Source organism: Barbus barbus, assembly GCF_936440315.1.
Source record: "Barbus barbus genome assembly, chromosome: 9".
Classification (NCBI taxonomy): Eukaryota; Metazoa; Chordata; class Actinopteri; order Cypriniformes; family Cyprinidae; genus Barbus; species Barbus barbus.
The window spans coordinates 303,841-320,619 of NC_136737.1; the positions used below are offsets into that span (position 1 = coordinate 303,841).

At 39.5% G+C, this 16,779-nt stretch overlaps 1 protein-coding gene across 1 annotated transcript; it reads left to right on the plus strand.

The window, feature by feature from the left end:
- The first annotated feature begins 846 nt into the window (after nucleotides 1-846).
- On the plus strand, nucleotides 847-14,727 carry LOC306874443 (myosin heavy chain, fast skeletal muscle-like). Its single transcript, XM_079424492.1, has 40 exons — nucleotides 847-892; nucleotides 997-1,209; nucleotides 1,334-1,477; nucleotides 1,547-1,703; nucleotides 2,151-2,178; nucleotides 2,282-2,393; nucleotides 2,483-2,575; nucleotides 2,677-2,740; nucleotides 2,856-2,954; nucleotides 3,038-3,141; nucleotides 3,328-3,466; nucleotides 3,547-3,665; nucleotides 3,754-3,903; nucleotides 3,995-4,165; nucleotides 4,241-4,547; nucleotides 4,848-4,915; nucleotides 4,996-5,083; nucleotides 5,164-5,281; nucleotides 5,388-5,511; nucleotides 5,993-6,129; nucleotides 6,218-6,473; nucleotides 6,559-6,801; nucleotides 6,909-7,085; nucleotides 7,183-7,328; nucleotides 10,285-10,375; nucleotides 10,477-10,866; nucleotides 10,940-11,066; nucleotides 11,145-11,263; nucleotides 11,376-11,572; nucleotides 11,664-11,847; nucleotides 11,919-12,084; nucleotides 12,410-12,534; nucleotides 12,744-13,052; nucleotides 13,170-13,373; nucleotides 13,466-13,591; nucleotides 13,732-13,902; nucleotides 13,985-14,089; nucleotides 14,177-14,272; nucleotides 14,388-14,519; nucleotides 14,623-14,727. Exons 2-40 carry the CDS (start codon nucleotides 1,009-1,011, stop codon nucleotides 14,638-14,640), a joined length of 5,805 nt encoding a protein of 1,934 aa, XP_079280618.1. The 5' UTR covers nucleotides 847-892; nucleotides 997-1,008; the 3' UTR covers nucleotides 14,641-14,727.
- Nucleotides 14,728-16,779: the final 2,052 nt, after the last annotated feature.

Here is a 16,779-nt window from a genome sequence, read left to right on the forward strand (position 1 = left end):
TGTAAGAATGGTAAATGACATCATATGCTTTAGCAATATCAATTGTTTTGTAATAAATAGTTGGTCAAAACATAAGTTGTATATTACCTTTTATCAAAAGTAAAAACTTTTAGTCATCACATTGTGTCAGTCTTGCTGTCACCTCTAAATTTAAATAGCAGTAGCAGCAGACTGCTTCTTCACATCTGAACCAAGTTCCTCCTCTTTGCCAAGATTGAAATAAGATGCAACATTGAAATAAGACCTCAGTGACATCAAATTAAACATTTTAAACTAACAAAAACACACAACAAGAAAGCATACATTAAAAAGAAGAAACACAACATGAAAAGAGCACAGACTGTGAAACTTTTATACCATATAAGTGTATTATTATTGTTTTAAAATTAAAACATATCAACATCATGAATATAAGTATAAAAAGAGTGTTCAGTTGATGTAAACCATGAGAATAATTAAAATATCACATGCTCCAGCAAACCAAAAAAAAACAAATGAAGGACAACATGTTGCTATTTTCCACAAGGACGTAGATACAAGTAGAATAACATGACCATATCCAGTTGGACAGTTTAGCTGAGTGTTCAGTAAAGACACTATATAAGTGGCAGCCTCTTATTGCAGCACAGTGGCCCATCGAAGGTGGAAGGTGGGTAAGTTAAACCATCTATCTATCTATCTATCTATCTATCATTATATATATATATATATATATATATATATATATATATATATATATATATATATATATATATGTATATGTATATATATATATATATATATATGTGTGTGTGTGTGTGTGTGTGTGTGTGTGTGTGAGACTAGTCATTTACATTTTGTTTTCAGAATCCTGAACTTGACAGCTGCAATTTATATCTGAGGATAATAAAAGGTAAATAACTTGCCACCAGATGGTGACAATATGATCTGTTTGGAGGTTTCACTGATTGGAATGTATTAGGAGAGTTAGAGTTGAAAGTTAGTTCTGCTCTACAGAGAAGTGCCATTATGGGAGATAGTGAAATGGAGTGTTTTGGCCCGGCGGCCATTTACCTCCGGAAGCCAGAAAGAGAGAGACTTGAGGCTCAGAACACCCCTTTTGATGCCAAATCAGCGTTCTTCGTGACAGATGCAGCTGAGATGTACCTGAAAAGTACTCTCGTTAGCAGAGAGGGTGGCAAAGCTACCGTCAAAACTCACTGTGGGAAAGTAAGTATCATAGAGTAAACAAATAAAACAAAAAAAATATTTCATTTGAGTTCAGAGGTTAAAGTTTTTCACTTAAATAGTGTAGATATGTGTGTACAAAAAGTCTAAACAATGTTCATTACAGACTGTCACAGTAAAAGAAGATGAAATCTTCCCCATGAATCCTCCCAAGTTTGACAAAATGGAGGACATGGCCATGATGACCCACCTCAACGAGCCTGCTGTGCTGTATAACCTCAAAGAGCGTTACGCAGCATGGATGATCTATGTAAGTAAATCTTAATTTATTCCTGGAATAGAGCAGCAACATTGTAAAACTGGATAATCTCTGTTTCAGACCTACTCTGGCTTGTTCTGCGCTACTGTCAATCCATACAAGTGGCTCCCAGTGTACGACGCAATTGTTGTGGCTGGATACAGAGGCAAAAAGAGGATTGAAGCCCCACCTCACATCTTCTGCATCTCTGACAACGCCTACCAGTTCATGCTCACTGGTAAGTGGATTCCAGCAGTCTCAACAAATAACAGTTAAAAAGAGAATTAAAAAATGCACTTTATAATAACATGTGTGAAGTATTAGTGTAGAATTCATTGTCTATAATGTGCTGATGTTTTTTTTTTTATCCTTAGTTAACAACTACTCAGTAAAGGATATCTAAATTAGGTTTTTAAGATGAGGAAAATGAGTGGTACAGTTCAAATTAATGTTTAATTAGTAAGTGCTTCATAACAACCATTATTTTGCATTATTGTATAAAAAAAATTACCTTCTATATGCACTTAAATAAATAAATTCAATGTTAAGTTTAGGATATAGCCTATTAATCTAATACCAATGCAAGAAAAATAACAAAAACTTCACAAACACTTTATAGCTTCAAGTTAATATGGAATGCTACGAATTTTAGAAATCCTGTTAACATTTTACACTTTAATTTCAGATCGTGAGAATCAGTCTGTCCTGATTACGTGAGTAAATATTCTTCTGCTGACACAACCTGAAGCTTTTCAAATATAATTGTAAATCAATAAAATATTTATGACTAAATGATGATCTTGTATTAATCTCCAGTGGAGAATCTGGTGCAGGAAAGACTGTGAACACAAAACGTGTCATTCAATACTTTGCAACTGTTGCGATGTCTGGTCCAAAGAAGACAGAGCCTGTCCCTGGAAAAATGCAGGTTTGTGAATACGTATTCTAGACAATGTTATTAATGACAGTGTTTGTAATTCACCTCATGACTACCCACTGTCATACAATTACATCTAGGGATCACTGGAGGACCAGATCATTGCAGCCAACCCTCTGCTGGAGGCTTATGGTAATGCCAAGACTATAAGGAACGATAACTCCTCTCGTTTTGTAAGTTACACCTATTGACCATCATTAATAACATCATAACATTTCAATCACAATTTCAAAGCAGGCAAACAGTTGAGCCTTTATCAATGATTTCAATCTAGGGTAAATTCATCAGGATTCACTTTGGGACCACTGGTAAACTGGCCAAAGCAGATATTGAAACTTGTGAGTCAACACTGTTTTAAGCCAAACATTTTATTTTGAGGCTTAAGACGTGGGTTAATAAACTGAACACGTCTTTTTTCCTCTTTTTTTTTTTTTTTTTCTTTTTCTTGCAAAGATCTGCTGGAAAAGTCAAGAGTGACATTCCAGCTGTCAGCTGAGAGGAGTTACCACATCTTCTACCAGCTCATGACTGGACACAAGCCAGAGCTGCTCGGTGAGAAATCTACAGGATTGTGTGCTTCAGTTATTTCCTTGTTTGAGAGCACTCTTAACATGCTGCACATCAACTCTTTACAGAGGCCCTGCTCATCACCACCAACCCTTATGACTATCCAATGATCAGCCAGGGTGAAATCACTGTCAAGAGCATCGATGACGTGGAGGAGTTCATTGCCACAGATGTATGTGGACAACTGCATTATTATTAGTAGAAGTTTTTAGAATTTTTAGATTCTATGTAATATATCTGAGCAAACAAACATCAGAAAAACACCAGCTTGAACTGATTAAGGCATGACACCGTATAAAATACCCTTCTTTTTTGACTCCAATAACCAATGTGATTTATTTGGTCGGTGTAAAAACAGACTGCCATTGACATTCTGGGCTTCACTGCTGATGAGAAAATCAGCATCTACAAGCTGACAGGTGCTGTGATGCATCATGGGAGCATGAAGTTCAAACAGAAGCAGAGAGAGGAGCAGGCCGAACCTGACGGCAATGAGGGTGATAAAAGTTTAGCACATATTAACTTATAAACATTCACTTAATTAGCAACAATAATGCATAAAACTCTGCTTCCTTAGCGGCTGATAAAATCGCCTACCTCATGGGCCTGAACTCTGCTGACATGCTGAAAGCTCTGTGTTACCCCAGAGTGAAGGTCGGGAATGAGATGGTGACCAAAGGCCAGACAGTACCACAGGTGATGACTTTATCAACACATATAACTTATGGATACAGTGAGAAATGTCTCAGACATAGTCATCATGAGAGACCTTTGAATTTCTCAGGTGAACAACGCAGTCTCTGCTCTCTGCAAGTCTGTCTATGAGAAAATGTTCTTGTGGATGGTTGTCCGTATCAATGAGATGTTGAACACAACACAGCCTAGACAGTTCTACATCGGTGTGCTGGACATTGCTGGATTTGAGATCTTTGATGTGAGAATTAGTCAATAATGATAAGAATCAAGACATAAACGATAACAGTCAGTAATATAACAGGCAATAATTGCTTCTGTTGAATTGTCAGTTCAACAGCTTGGAGCAGCTTTGCATCAATTTCACAAATGAGAAACTGCAACAGTTCTTCAACCACCACATGTTTGTTCTGGAGCAAGAGGAGTACAAGAAAGAAGGCATTGATTGGGAGTTCATTGACTTTGGTATGGACTTGGCTGCCTGCATTGAGCTCATTGAGAAAGTAAGAGGATATTCAGTAAATTAAAATAACTATTCTCACTGTGCCTGTACTCGAGTGTGAATATTTCTTCAACAGCCAATGGGCATCTTCTCCATCCTTGAAGAGGAATGCATGTTCCCCAAGGCAACAGACACAAGCTTCAAAAACAAGTTGCATGATCAGCATCTGGGCAAATGTGCAGCTTTCCAGAAGCCTAAGCCTGTCAAAGGTAAGGCAGAGGCCCACTTCTCTCTGGTGCACTATGCTGGTACTGTGGACTACAACATTGCTGGATGGTTGGAAAAGAACAAGGATCCACTGAACGACTCTGTTGTGCAACTTTACCAAAAGTCATCGCTCAAAGTGCTGGCCCTCCTGTATGCCAGTGTTGCAGGTGCAGAAGGTACAAACATCTGCATTTCCTCAATTCCTTTGTGTTTTAATTATGTACAAGACACCTGCTTATACAAAAACTTAAAAAAAGAGAAAAAAGAATAAGATCACCAGAATGCAACAAACTATGTGATCACAGATTTTGGAGTTTCAAATATATAGAGTATATCTATAGAGTAAAATATAAAGTATATCTATGCAAGATAACAATTAGATTCAACAAGATGTAAATAGAGATTTATTGAAGGGGTTAATGGAAAGCAACAAGATTTAAAAAAAAAAAAAAACTTCTGTCATTGACATGAAACAGAGGGAGGTGGAAAGAAAGGAGGCAAGAAGAAGGGTGGTTCCTTCCAGACGGTGTCTGCACTTTTTAGGGTAAACAGATTCTCTCTCTTAATAAAGTTTGTTAAATTTTTCAACATTACAGATTAGATTAATTACAAACATTTCCACAGGAGAACTTGGGTAAGCTGATGAGTAACCTAAGGAGCACTCACCCTCACTTTGTGCGCTGCTTGATTCCTAATGAGTCCAAGACTCCAGGTAATCTTGATCCTTGAAGACTCAAATTTATCACAGTTTTGAAAAAAATGTCTGAAACCTTAAGAACATTTGCATTGCAGGTCTGATGGAGAACTTCCTGGTTATCCACCAGCTCAGGTGTAATGGTGTGCTGGAGGGTATCAGAATCTGCAGGAAGGGTTTCCCCAGCAGAATCCACTACGGTGATTTCAAGCAGAGGTAAAGAGATCTTTTTGCAACTTCTTACTTAGAGATGATGCATCACCTAAGCTTCACTTCCTGACATGTTTCACAAGAATATGACTCTTCCCTAAATGTCCTCTAGATACAAAGTATTAAATGCTAGCGTCATCCCTGAGGGACAGTTCATTGACAACAAAAAGGCTTCAGAGAAACTCTTGGGCTCTATTGATGTTGACCACACCCAATACAAATTTGGACACACCAAGGTGAGCTACTCAGCAAATACACCATTTGGACAAAACTATTTCAACTCTTTCCTTCTCATTTTTTACTCTGCTACAACACAATGACATTGTAGAGAATTCAGTGCTTTAAAAAGTACTGCAACAGTCTGAGGAAGGAAGGTCTGAAGCTTTTGAATAGAGGTTCAAGTCTAGGCTTTGTGCCAGTCAAGTTATTCCACACCACACCAGTTTTTCCACAAGTTATTACCCCCAAAATTATATATGGACCCCACTTTGTGTACTGGACACTGTCATGCCTCTCCAAACTGTTACATCAAAAAAGAAAGGACAGAAAGTCATTCTATAGTATAGTATAGAACATAATATATTTTTTTCCCATTGGAATTACTGGAACAGCCAAACTCAATTATTATTAGGGCCATATAGTGTATCATCTACGCTGAAAAGGACTTATTCGCTTATTCGACACCATACCACTAATATATTCCTTATGTTGTTGTAGGTTTTCTTCAAAGCTGGTCTGTTGGGTACTCTTGAGGAGATGAGAGATGAGAAACTAGCAACGCTGGTTACCATGACTCAGGCATTGTGCCGTGGATATGTCATGAGGAAGGAGTTTGTCAAAATGATGGAAAGGAGGTACAATGAACTTACAATAATGTTTGGAACAAAACTGTTTAGTACCACAGAATGACAAAGACTGATTTACTGATTACGATTTACACAGGGAGTCAACTTATTCCATCCAATACAACATCCGCTCATTCATGAATGTCAAACACTGGCCATGGATGAAGTTGTACTTCAAGATCAAGCCTCTTCTGAAGAGTGCAGAGACTGAGAAAGAAATGGCAGCCATGAAGGAGAATTATGAGAAAATGAAAGAAGATTTAACAAAGGCATTAGCTAAAAAGAAGGAGCTTGAGGAGAAAATGGTGTCACTTATTCAGGAGAAAAACGATCTTCTACTGCAAGTAACATCTGTGAGTATTTCAGCTCTGACTGATCATAATATGGATCCTACAGCTATACAAATAATTCATTAACTACATCCATGTCAATGAACAGGAATCTGAAAATCTCTCTGATGCTGAAGAGAGATGTGAAGGTCTCATCAAAAGCAAGATCCAGCTCGAGGGCAAACTCAAAGAGACAAACGAGAGACTGGAGGATGAAGAAGAAATCAATGCTGAACTGACTGCCAAAAAGAGGAAACTGGAGGACGAATGCTCCGAGTTGAAGAAAGACATCGATGACCTGGAACTTACCTTGGCAAAAGTGGAAAAGGAGAAACATGCAACAGAGAATAAGGTCAGTATTTTTTTTTATTATTATTATTATTTTTTTTTACATATTCATACTGCAGATTGTGATTTAGGCTTCTGAGAATTAAACCAATAATCAATGTTTCCATTTAGGTGAAAAACCTGACGGAGGAGATGGCCTCTCAGGATGAGAGCATTGCCAAGCTGACCAAAGAGAAGAAAGCCCTCCAAGAGGCACACCAGCAGACTCTTGATGACCTTCAGGCAGAGGAAGACAAAGTCAACACTCTGACTAAAGCTAAGACAAAGCTTGAGCAGCAAGTGGACGATGTAAGATGTTTGGCATGAGAATAAGACTATGAATCAATAAGAAATAAAATGTTTTGCTCTATACCAGATATTAATGCTCCAGTTTCTACAACAATAGCTTGAGGGCTCACTGGAACAAGAGAAGAAGCTCCGTATGGACCTTGAGAGAGCCAAGAGGAAGCTTGAGGGTGATCTGAAACTGGCCCAGGAGTCCATAATGGACCTGGAGAATGACAAACAGCAATCAGACGAGAAGATCAAAAAGTGAGTATTTTTTTAAATACACTGCCACTTATCTCCCATGGCCACCTACAGTAGCTTTGAGGTCCAAGAAATCCACTTAAACTGTCCTCATCCTGTTTTATTTTTACTAATTTATGCCCCCCCCCCCCCCCCCCCTTCTAGTAACTTTATAAATGAGTTTGTCGAGCTCTTTGGGGATGTTTTGCTCAAATACTATCACATTTTAATACTTGGTGATTTTAACATTCATGTATGCTGCTCTGCCAATGCCTTAGCTAAGGAATTTCTAAATTTACTGTCTCTTTGAATGTTGTTTGATGGGTAAATGGTCCTACACACTGTCATGGTCATACGCTTGATTTAATACTGACATATGGGCTGTCTGTGGCTGACATTGATATATGTGACACTCCACACTGTGATCACAGACCAGTGCTCTTTTCCACACTTCTGCCAGCTCCATCTATAACCTTACCACGTCAAGCACGTTGGTCTCACATCTTGACTTCGCATTCAATCACGTCTTCTCAAAACTGTATTTGGGGGCTGAAAATATGCCTATTTCTGACTCTGTTACATCATACTTAGATGTTGACGAGCAGATTCAATCCTTTAATAGCAAATGTTCAGAAATCTTGGATTGTATTTCACCTCGAAAGCTCATCCATCCTCGAAACAAGTCCCAGCCCTGGATCAATGTCGATATCCGATTCCTACAACAGCAATGTCAACAGCTTGAACGTAAATGGAAGAAAGACAGGCTCCAAATATCATTTGATATCTTGAATGTTTCCTTACGAAATTTCCAAAAGGCTGTCAGGACTGCCAAGCATAAATTGTTATCTGATATTATTGTGAAAAACTCTCACTGTTCTAGAACGTTATTCTCAACCATCGACTCTGTTCTTAATCCCTCTGTTAAGTCTTCCTCTGTTAACTCTTTTCTTGAGTGCAAAAAAATTCTCAACTACTTTTCTAACAAAATTAATACTACTTGAGCTCAAGTATTTACCTCGATACAACCTGTATCCGATTTTTCTCTCTCCTGTACAGAGTGGAGTGAATTTGTGCCACTTTCTCTTCAGACATGTAAAGAAATTGTTTTAAAATTGAAGACTACTCTTCTCCCCACGACATTCTTCCTTCACGTTTTCTAAAACAGATCTTCGATACAGTCGGTCCAGACATTCTATGTATTATTAATAACTGTCTGTCGACTGGGACAGTCCCAGCCTGTTTCAAACACGCTACTGTGACCCCGATTCTTAAAAAGAAATCACTTGACGCAGCAATTTATGCAAACTATAGACCCATCTCTAATTTGCCGTTCTTATCAAAAATTATTGAAAAAGCTGTTTTTATTCAGTTGCAAAATTCTAGCAAATTAATTCTATCTCTGATATCTTTCAATCTGGCTTTAAAACCCTGCACAGCACTGAGTCTGCACTCTTGAAAGTTTTTAATATCTTATTGACCATGGATGCCGGTGATACTATGGCATTAGTGTTATTAAATTTAAGATCAGCTTTTGACTTTGTGGACCACAGGATTCTTTTATCCCACCTTGAACGTTCAATCGGCATTTCGGGTACAGTTTTGAAATAGTTTCAATCTTTCCTGTCAAATAGAAGTTATGTGCATTTTCATCCTCGATGGCTCGACTTGCTTGCAGTGTACCCCAGGGATCGATTTTAGCACCATTGTTATTTTCGCTGTATATGCTACCTCTGGGTTCTATTATGAGTGGATTTGGGGTATTGTACCACTATTATGCAAATGATACACAACTCTATATACCCATAAAACATAATGATACCTCAGCATTTAAAAGACTGGAAGCCTGTTTGCAAGAAATCGAAGTGTGGCTCACTAATAACTTTATGTTACTCAATGACGATAAAACCCAAATCATTCAATTTGGGACAAAAGATCACTCAGGTGGAAAATCCATTGACCTTGACGCACTTACTCCATATCTTACCTCAGATGTCAAGGATCTTGGTTTCCACCTTGATAACAGTCTCAAATTAGACAAAAGTTAGTACCAGTTTTTATCATATTCGTCGGTTAGCCAAAGTCAGACCTTTCTTAAACTGGAAAGGTTTTGAAACTGCTATTCACGCGTTTATTTTCACACGTCTCGACTACTGTTATTCTTTGTATGTCAAGTCAAGTCAAGTCACCTTTATTTATATAGCGCTTTTAACAATACAGATTGTGTCAAAGCACTTAACAGTATCAAATTAGAGGATAGAGTGTCAGTAATGTATAATAATAAGATTAAACACAATTTCAGTTAAAGGCATTTCATTATTCAATTCAGTGATGGCATTGTCTAGCTCAGTTAAGTTTAAATAGTATCTGTGAAATCAAATTGACGATAATCGCTAGATTATCTTGTTGGGTTACCCCTCTCTTCCATTTCTCGCCTTCAAATGGTCCAAAATGCGGCTGCCTGTCTACTCACAGGAAGTCGCAAATGAGACCATATCACACCAATTCTATGCACATTGCATTGGCTACCAGTCCAATATCGAATCAACTACAAAATTCTGTTATTTGTCTACAAAGCTCTTAACAACTTAGCTCCGGGGTATCTCTCTGACTTACTCACATCTACAACCCGGCTAGGTCACTTAGATCCCAAGATGGTCATCTTCTGCGAAAACCACGATCTCGCCTGCAATGCAGGGGTGACAGAGCCTTCACAGTAGCTGGTCTTAAGCTATGGAATAGACTGCCATTATCTGTCAGAACTGCCTCCACGTTAGCCAAATTCAAATCTAGGTTAAAAACAAATTTTTTCTTGTGCTTTTAATTCTCTGTAATGTGTGTTTATTTGCTTTTATCCTTACTGTTTTTTATTTTTGCTTTGTACAGCACTTTGGCCAACAAAGATGGAATTTAAACGTGCTTTAGAAATAAATTGAATTGAATTGTATTTTGCACATTTGACAAAACACTACTTTAAAAACAGGAAGGACTTTGAGATAAGTCAGTTTCTCAGCAAGATTGAGGATGAACAGACTTTGGGAGCACAGCTTCAAAAGAAGATAAAAGAACTTCAGGTAACTCTAACCCTAATAATTTGAAACTGAACTAGTTGAATAGCTGAGAAAACCCAAATGACCAATATCACTGCATAAATAAGTTTTATTTATTTATTTAGGCCCGTATTGAAGAGCTGGAAGAGGAAATTGAGGCAGAGCGAGCTGCTCGTGCTAAAGTGGAGAAGCAGAGAGCTGATCTCTCCAGGGAACTTGAAGAGATCAGCGAGAGGCTTGAGGAAGCTGGAGGTGCCACTGCTGCCCAGATTGAGATGAATAAGAAGCGTGAGGCCGAATTCCAGAAGTTGCGTCGTGATCTGGAAGAGTCTACCCTGCAACATGAAGCTACAGCTGCAGCTCTCAGAAAGAAGCAGGCAGACAGTGTGGCTGAACTTGGAGAACAGATCGACAACCTCCAGCGGGTCAAGCAGAAGCTGGAAAAGGAGAAGAGTGAATACAAGATGGAGATTGATGACTTGACAAGCAACATGGAGGCTGTGGCTAAAGCAAAGGTAATGTCAACAGAGAATCATTAAATATAAAATATCTTTACAAACATCTCTATATGACCCTGTACCTTTTAAGGCTAATTTAGAGAAGATGTGCCGTACCCTGGAAGACCAGTTGAGTGAAATTAAGACCAAGAGTGATGAAAATGTTCGTCAGCTGAATGACATGAATGCACAACGTGCAAGACTTCAGACTGAAAATGGTAAGGCATGGCAAATAAAATTACACATGTAAAAACCTTAAAACCATTTCATAGTAATATTTCTAATGTGATTCCAAGGTGAATTTAGCCGACAACTGGAAGAGAAAGAAGCACTTGTTTCACAGCTAACTAGAGGAAAACAGGCTTATACACAGCAAATTGAGGAACTCAAAAGGCATATTGAGGAAGAAGTCAAGGTAGAATTATAAAAAATTAATCAGTTATTTAATTTTGAAAATTAAGTTTTGATAATCTATATGACTGTAAAGATTTGGACTGTTGGAAAGCCCAAAATATGCTGCCTTACAGGCCAAGAATGCTCTGGCCCATGCGGTTCAGTCTGCCCGCCATGACTGTGATTTGCTCAGAGAGCAGTATGAGGAGGAGCAGGAGGCCAAAGCTGAACTCCAGCGTGGAATGTCTAAGGCCAACAGTGAGGTGGCTCAGTGGAGAACCAAATATGAGACTGATGCCATCCAACGCACTGAGGAGCTTGAGGAATCCAAGTGAATACAGCAAAGAACAATGTCTTTGACACCCTACATTTAATATCACAAATACTATTAAGATTTCATAATTTCATACCAATTTCTACAGAAAAAAGCTTGCCCAGCGTCTGCAGGATGCCGAGGAATCTATTGAGGCAGTGAACTCCAAGTGTGCCTCTCTGGAAAAGACCAAACAGAGACTGCAGGGTGAAGTAGAAGACCTCATGATTGATGTGGAGAGGGCAAATGCATTGGCTGCCAACCTTGACAAGAAGCAGAGAAATTTTGACAAGGTGAGAAAATGTGGATCACCTATGAACCTAAACCTTGAACCTAATTAACAATGACTACATTTCTTCTTTAGGTCCTAGCAGAGTGGAAACAGAAGTATGAGGAAGGTCAGGCTGAACTAGAAGGTGCTCAGAAAGAAGTTCGTTCTCTCAGCACAGAGCTTTTCAAAATGAAGAACTCCTATGAAGAAGCTCTTGACCACCTTGAGACCCTGAAGAGAGAGAACAAGAATCTGCAACGTAAATTACACTTTTATTTCTAAAACAATGATTAAAGTGAAAAAAAGTGATGTGACACACACCCCCGGAGCAGTGGGCAGCCAATGCTGTGGCACCCGGGGAGCAGTTGGGGGGTTCGGTTGGGGGTTCGGTTTTTCTCAAGGATTTCACCTCTGTTATTAACCTCTGTTTATTCACTCCCCCACCAACAATTCCCACCCGACCTGAGACTCGAACCTGCAACCTTGGGGTTACAAGTCCAACTCTCTAACCATTAGGCCGCTAAAAAGAAAAAAAAAACAGAAGCACTACAACAGTAATTTTTCTGCTTTTTAAACCCTTTTAGAGGAGATTTCTGACCTCACTGAGCAGCTTGGAGAGACTGGAAAGAGTATTCATGAGTTAGAGAAAGCCAAGAAGACAGTGGAGTCTGAGAAATCAGAGATCCAGACTGCACTTGAAGAGGCCGAGGTGCCATTTTTTTCTACTGTATTAACATTATACCAATGCTTGGATAATATTAAAACACTGAATATGGAGTATGTCAAAAGCTTAAATTATAAAACTCGGCTAATTATTTCCTTCTTAATCTCTTGTAAATGTACTGCCATGAAATACAGAGGCTACAGTATGTGTTGACAATACGTTTTAAAAGAAAGTTTTTGCCTTTGTCCTTGTAGGGCACCCTGGAGCATGAAGAGTCCAAGATTCTTCGTGTGCAGCTGGAGCTGAACCAAGTGAAGAGCGAGATTGACAGGAAGCTTTCTGAGAAGGATGAAGAGATGGAACAGATCAAGAGGAACAGTCAAAGAGTGATCGATTCCATGCAGAGCACTCTGGACTCTGAGGTCAGGAGCAGAAATGATGCTCTGAGAGTCAAAAAGAAGATGGAGGGAGATCTGAATGAGATGGAGATCCAGCTGAGTCATGCCAACCGCCAGGCTGCTGAGGCCCAGAAACAACTCAGGAACGTCCAAGGCCAACTCAAGGTATCTTTCTGTAGAATGAGGAATTGCAACACTTATTAAATGTTTGATAATATGAATATAATACATGAATTAAACAAATCATGACATGCAACTAACAAAGAAAGAACATTGCCATAGGATGCCCAACTGCACCTTGATGAAGCTGTCAGAGGACAGGAGGACATGAAGGAGCAGGTGGCCATGGTGGAGCGCAGGAATAATCTGATGCAAGCAGAGATTGAGGAGCTGAGAGCTGCACTGGAGCAAACAGAGAGAGGCCGCAAAGTGGCGGAGCAGGAGCTGGTGGATGCCAGCGAGCGTGTGGGACTGCTGCACTCACAAGTACAGAAAAACTATACTTGGAGCAAATACAGGTTACATGATAACAGAGCTTTAGTTCAATGTACTCTAAACTACCTGCTTAAATCCCACAGAATACAAGTCTTATTAATACCAAGAAGAAGCTTGAGGCTGATCTGGTCCAGGTTCAAGGTGAGGTGGATGATGCAGTCCAGGAGGCCAGAAATGCAGAGGAGAAGGCCAAGAAGGCCATCACTGATGTGAGCACTTACATTCTGTTGCTCTATTCTAAATCAAACAGTTATTTGACCATTTAGCCACATGTGGTAACAAAGGGACCCTTCATGGAAGGCATTTCTATCTATAATGATTAGTTAATTTCCATTGGCTTATCTTTCAGGCTGCCATGATGGCTGAGGAGTTGAAGAAGGAGCAGGACACCAGTGCTCACCTGGAGAGGATGAAGAAGAACCTGGAGGTGACTGTCAAAGACCTGCAGCACCGTCTGGATGAGGCTGAGAGTCTGGCCATGAAGGGTGGAAAGAAACAGCTCCAGAAACTGGAGTCCAGGGTAAATAACAAACTAAATACAGTCTTAGATGAACTGGCTATGGTAGAGATTTTACAAATGACAACATGACTCTCTACTGAAGGTGCGCGAGTTGGAGGCTGAAGTTGAAGGTGAACAAAGACGTGGTGCAGACGCTGTGAAAGGAGTGCGCAAATATGAAAGAAGAGTGAAGGAGCTCACCTACCAGGTAAAACTAAACAGAATTTGGAAATGTTAGGCTTTTCATTATAATTTTAAAATTGTCATTATAAATTAACAATATTTACACCCAAAGACTGAGGAAGACAAGAAGAATGTGAACCGACTGCAGGATCTGGTAGACAAGCTGCAGCTGAAAGTGAAGGCCTACAAGCGCCAGGCTGAAGAAGCTGTAAGTCTAATGTCAAATGTCTCGAGTGTGAGGTTTAGACATTTTCTATTCACTACATTCAGTGTCATGAGTGCATGCTCTGAAAGGGGTTGGATATCTTGTGTTATGCTAACAGGAGGAGCAGGCCAACACTCATCTGTCCAGGTACAGGAAGGTGCAGCATGAGCTGGAGGAGTCTCAGGAGCGCGCTGACATCGCTGAGTCCCAGGTCAACAAGCTGAGAGCCAAGAGCCGTGAGGCTGGAAAGGTAACAACAGATGATGATTATGTAGAGAAAAGTGACTTTCTATGCATAACATCTTAAAAAATATTTTTAACAAAATCTAATTATATTATTTTGCATTTTCAAGACTAAAGATGAAGAATGAAGACAGTAAACTACACCTACAAGCAAGCATATAATATGACTGACTTGTGCTGAGTTCTCTCTTTGTCCATTAAAATGGCACATTTTGACTTTGTTCTCCATTATTTTTTCCACTTTCAAACTTTATCACATACTCAATCACTGTTTTAAAAGACAACTCACGAGGCATGATGTGATAAAGAACACAAATGTAGTTTACTGAAATTGCAAAAGTAACAAAAAGAACCCAAACCAAAAAGAGGAGAAAAAAAAACAGGAAACAGAATGAACTTCATAACAAAATATGAACTTGTCCTTGTATGTCGCTTTGGATAAAAGTACCTGCTGTGTGCATAAATGCAAATGTCTTGGAATAACCCACAAGATCACTGGACATAAGAACACAGAACACAAAATAATTAGAATAGGAATATTTATACACTGTAAAAAAATGGCATTACATGAAACAATGATAACAGAGGAAATATCAGAATACAAGGGGAAGGGGAAACGTGAACACAGTAAAAAAAACAACAACAAAACTTCAAAATAAGAGCACAAGCAATATTTAAGGCACTTTAGAACCTGTAGATAATTTGCTTTGTCCCAAAACATGGATTTCAATTGTTACAGTGCTTAATTTTCTTCTTGGCTCAGGTTTGCTTTCAAAAGGCAAAATTCCAAAGCATAGAAAAATGTATGTACTTTTCAAATAATTAGCATATTGTGATAAAGTTCATTATTTTCTGTAATGTACTGATAAACATTAGACTTTCATATATTTTAGATTCATTACAACACAACTGAAGTAGTTCAAGCCTTTTATTGTTTTAATATTGATGATTTTGGCATACAGCTCATGAAAACCCAAAATTCCTATCTCAAAAAATTAGCATATCATGAAAAGGTTCTCTAAATGAGCTATTAACCTAATCATCTGAATCAACTAATTAACTCTAAACACCTGCAAAAGATTCCTGAGGCTTTTAAAAACTCCCAGCCTGGTTCATTACTCAAAACCGCAATCATGGGTAAGACTGCCGACCTGACTGCTGTCCAGAAGGCCATCATTGACACCCTCAAGCAAGAGGGTAAGACACAGAAAGAAATTTCTGAATGAATAGGCTGTTCCCAGAGTGCTGTATCAAGGCACCTCAGTGGGAAGTCTGTGGGAAGGAAAAAGTGTGGCAGAAAACGCAGCACAACGAGAAGAGGTGACCGGACCCTGAGGAAGATTGTGGAGAAGGACCGATTCCAGACCTTGGGGGACCTGCGGAAGCAGTGGACTGAGTCTGGAGTAGAAACATCCAGAGCCACCGTGTACAGGCGTGTGCAGGAAATGGGCTACAGGTGCCGCATTCCCCAGGTCAAGCCATTTTTGAACCAGAAACAGCGGCAGAAGCGCCTGACCTGGGCTACAGAGAAGCAGCACTGGACTGTTGCTCAGTGGTCCAAAGTACTTTTTTCGGATTAAAGCAAATTTTGCATGTCATTCGGAAATCAAGGTGCCAGAGTCTGGAGGAAGACTGGGGAGAGGGAAATGCCAAAATGCCTGAAGTCCAGTGTCAAGTACCCACAGTCAGTGATGGTCTGGGGTGCCATGTCAGCTGCTGGTGTTGGTCCACTGTGTTTTATCAAGGGCAGGGTCAATGCAGCTAGCTATCAGGAGATTTTGGAGCACTTCATGCTTCCATCTGCTGAAAAGCTTTATGGAGATGAAGATTTCATTTTTCAGCACGACCTGGCACCTGCTCACAGTGCCAAAAACACTGGTAAATGGTTTACTGACCATGGTATTACTGTGCTCAATTGGCCTGCCAACTCTCCTGACCTGAACCCCATAGAGAATCTGTGGGATATTGTGAAGAGAAAGTTGAGAGACGCAAGACCCAACACTCTGGATGAGCTTAAGGCCGCTATCGAAGCATCCTGGGCCTCCATAACACCTCAGCAGTGCCACAGGCTGATTGCCTCCGTGCCACGCCGCATTGAAGCAGTCATTTCTGCAAAAGGATTCCAGACCACGTATTGAGTGCATAACTGAACATAATTATTTGAAGGTTGACTTTTTTTGTAAAAACACTTTTCTTTTATTGGTCGGATGAAATATGCAAATTTTTTGAGATAGGAATTTTGGGTTTTCATGAGCTGTATGCCAAAA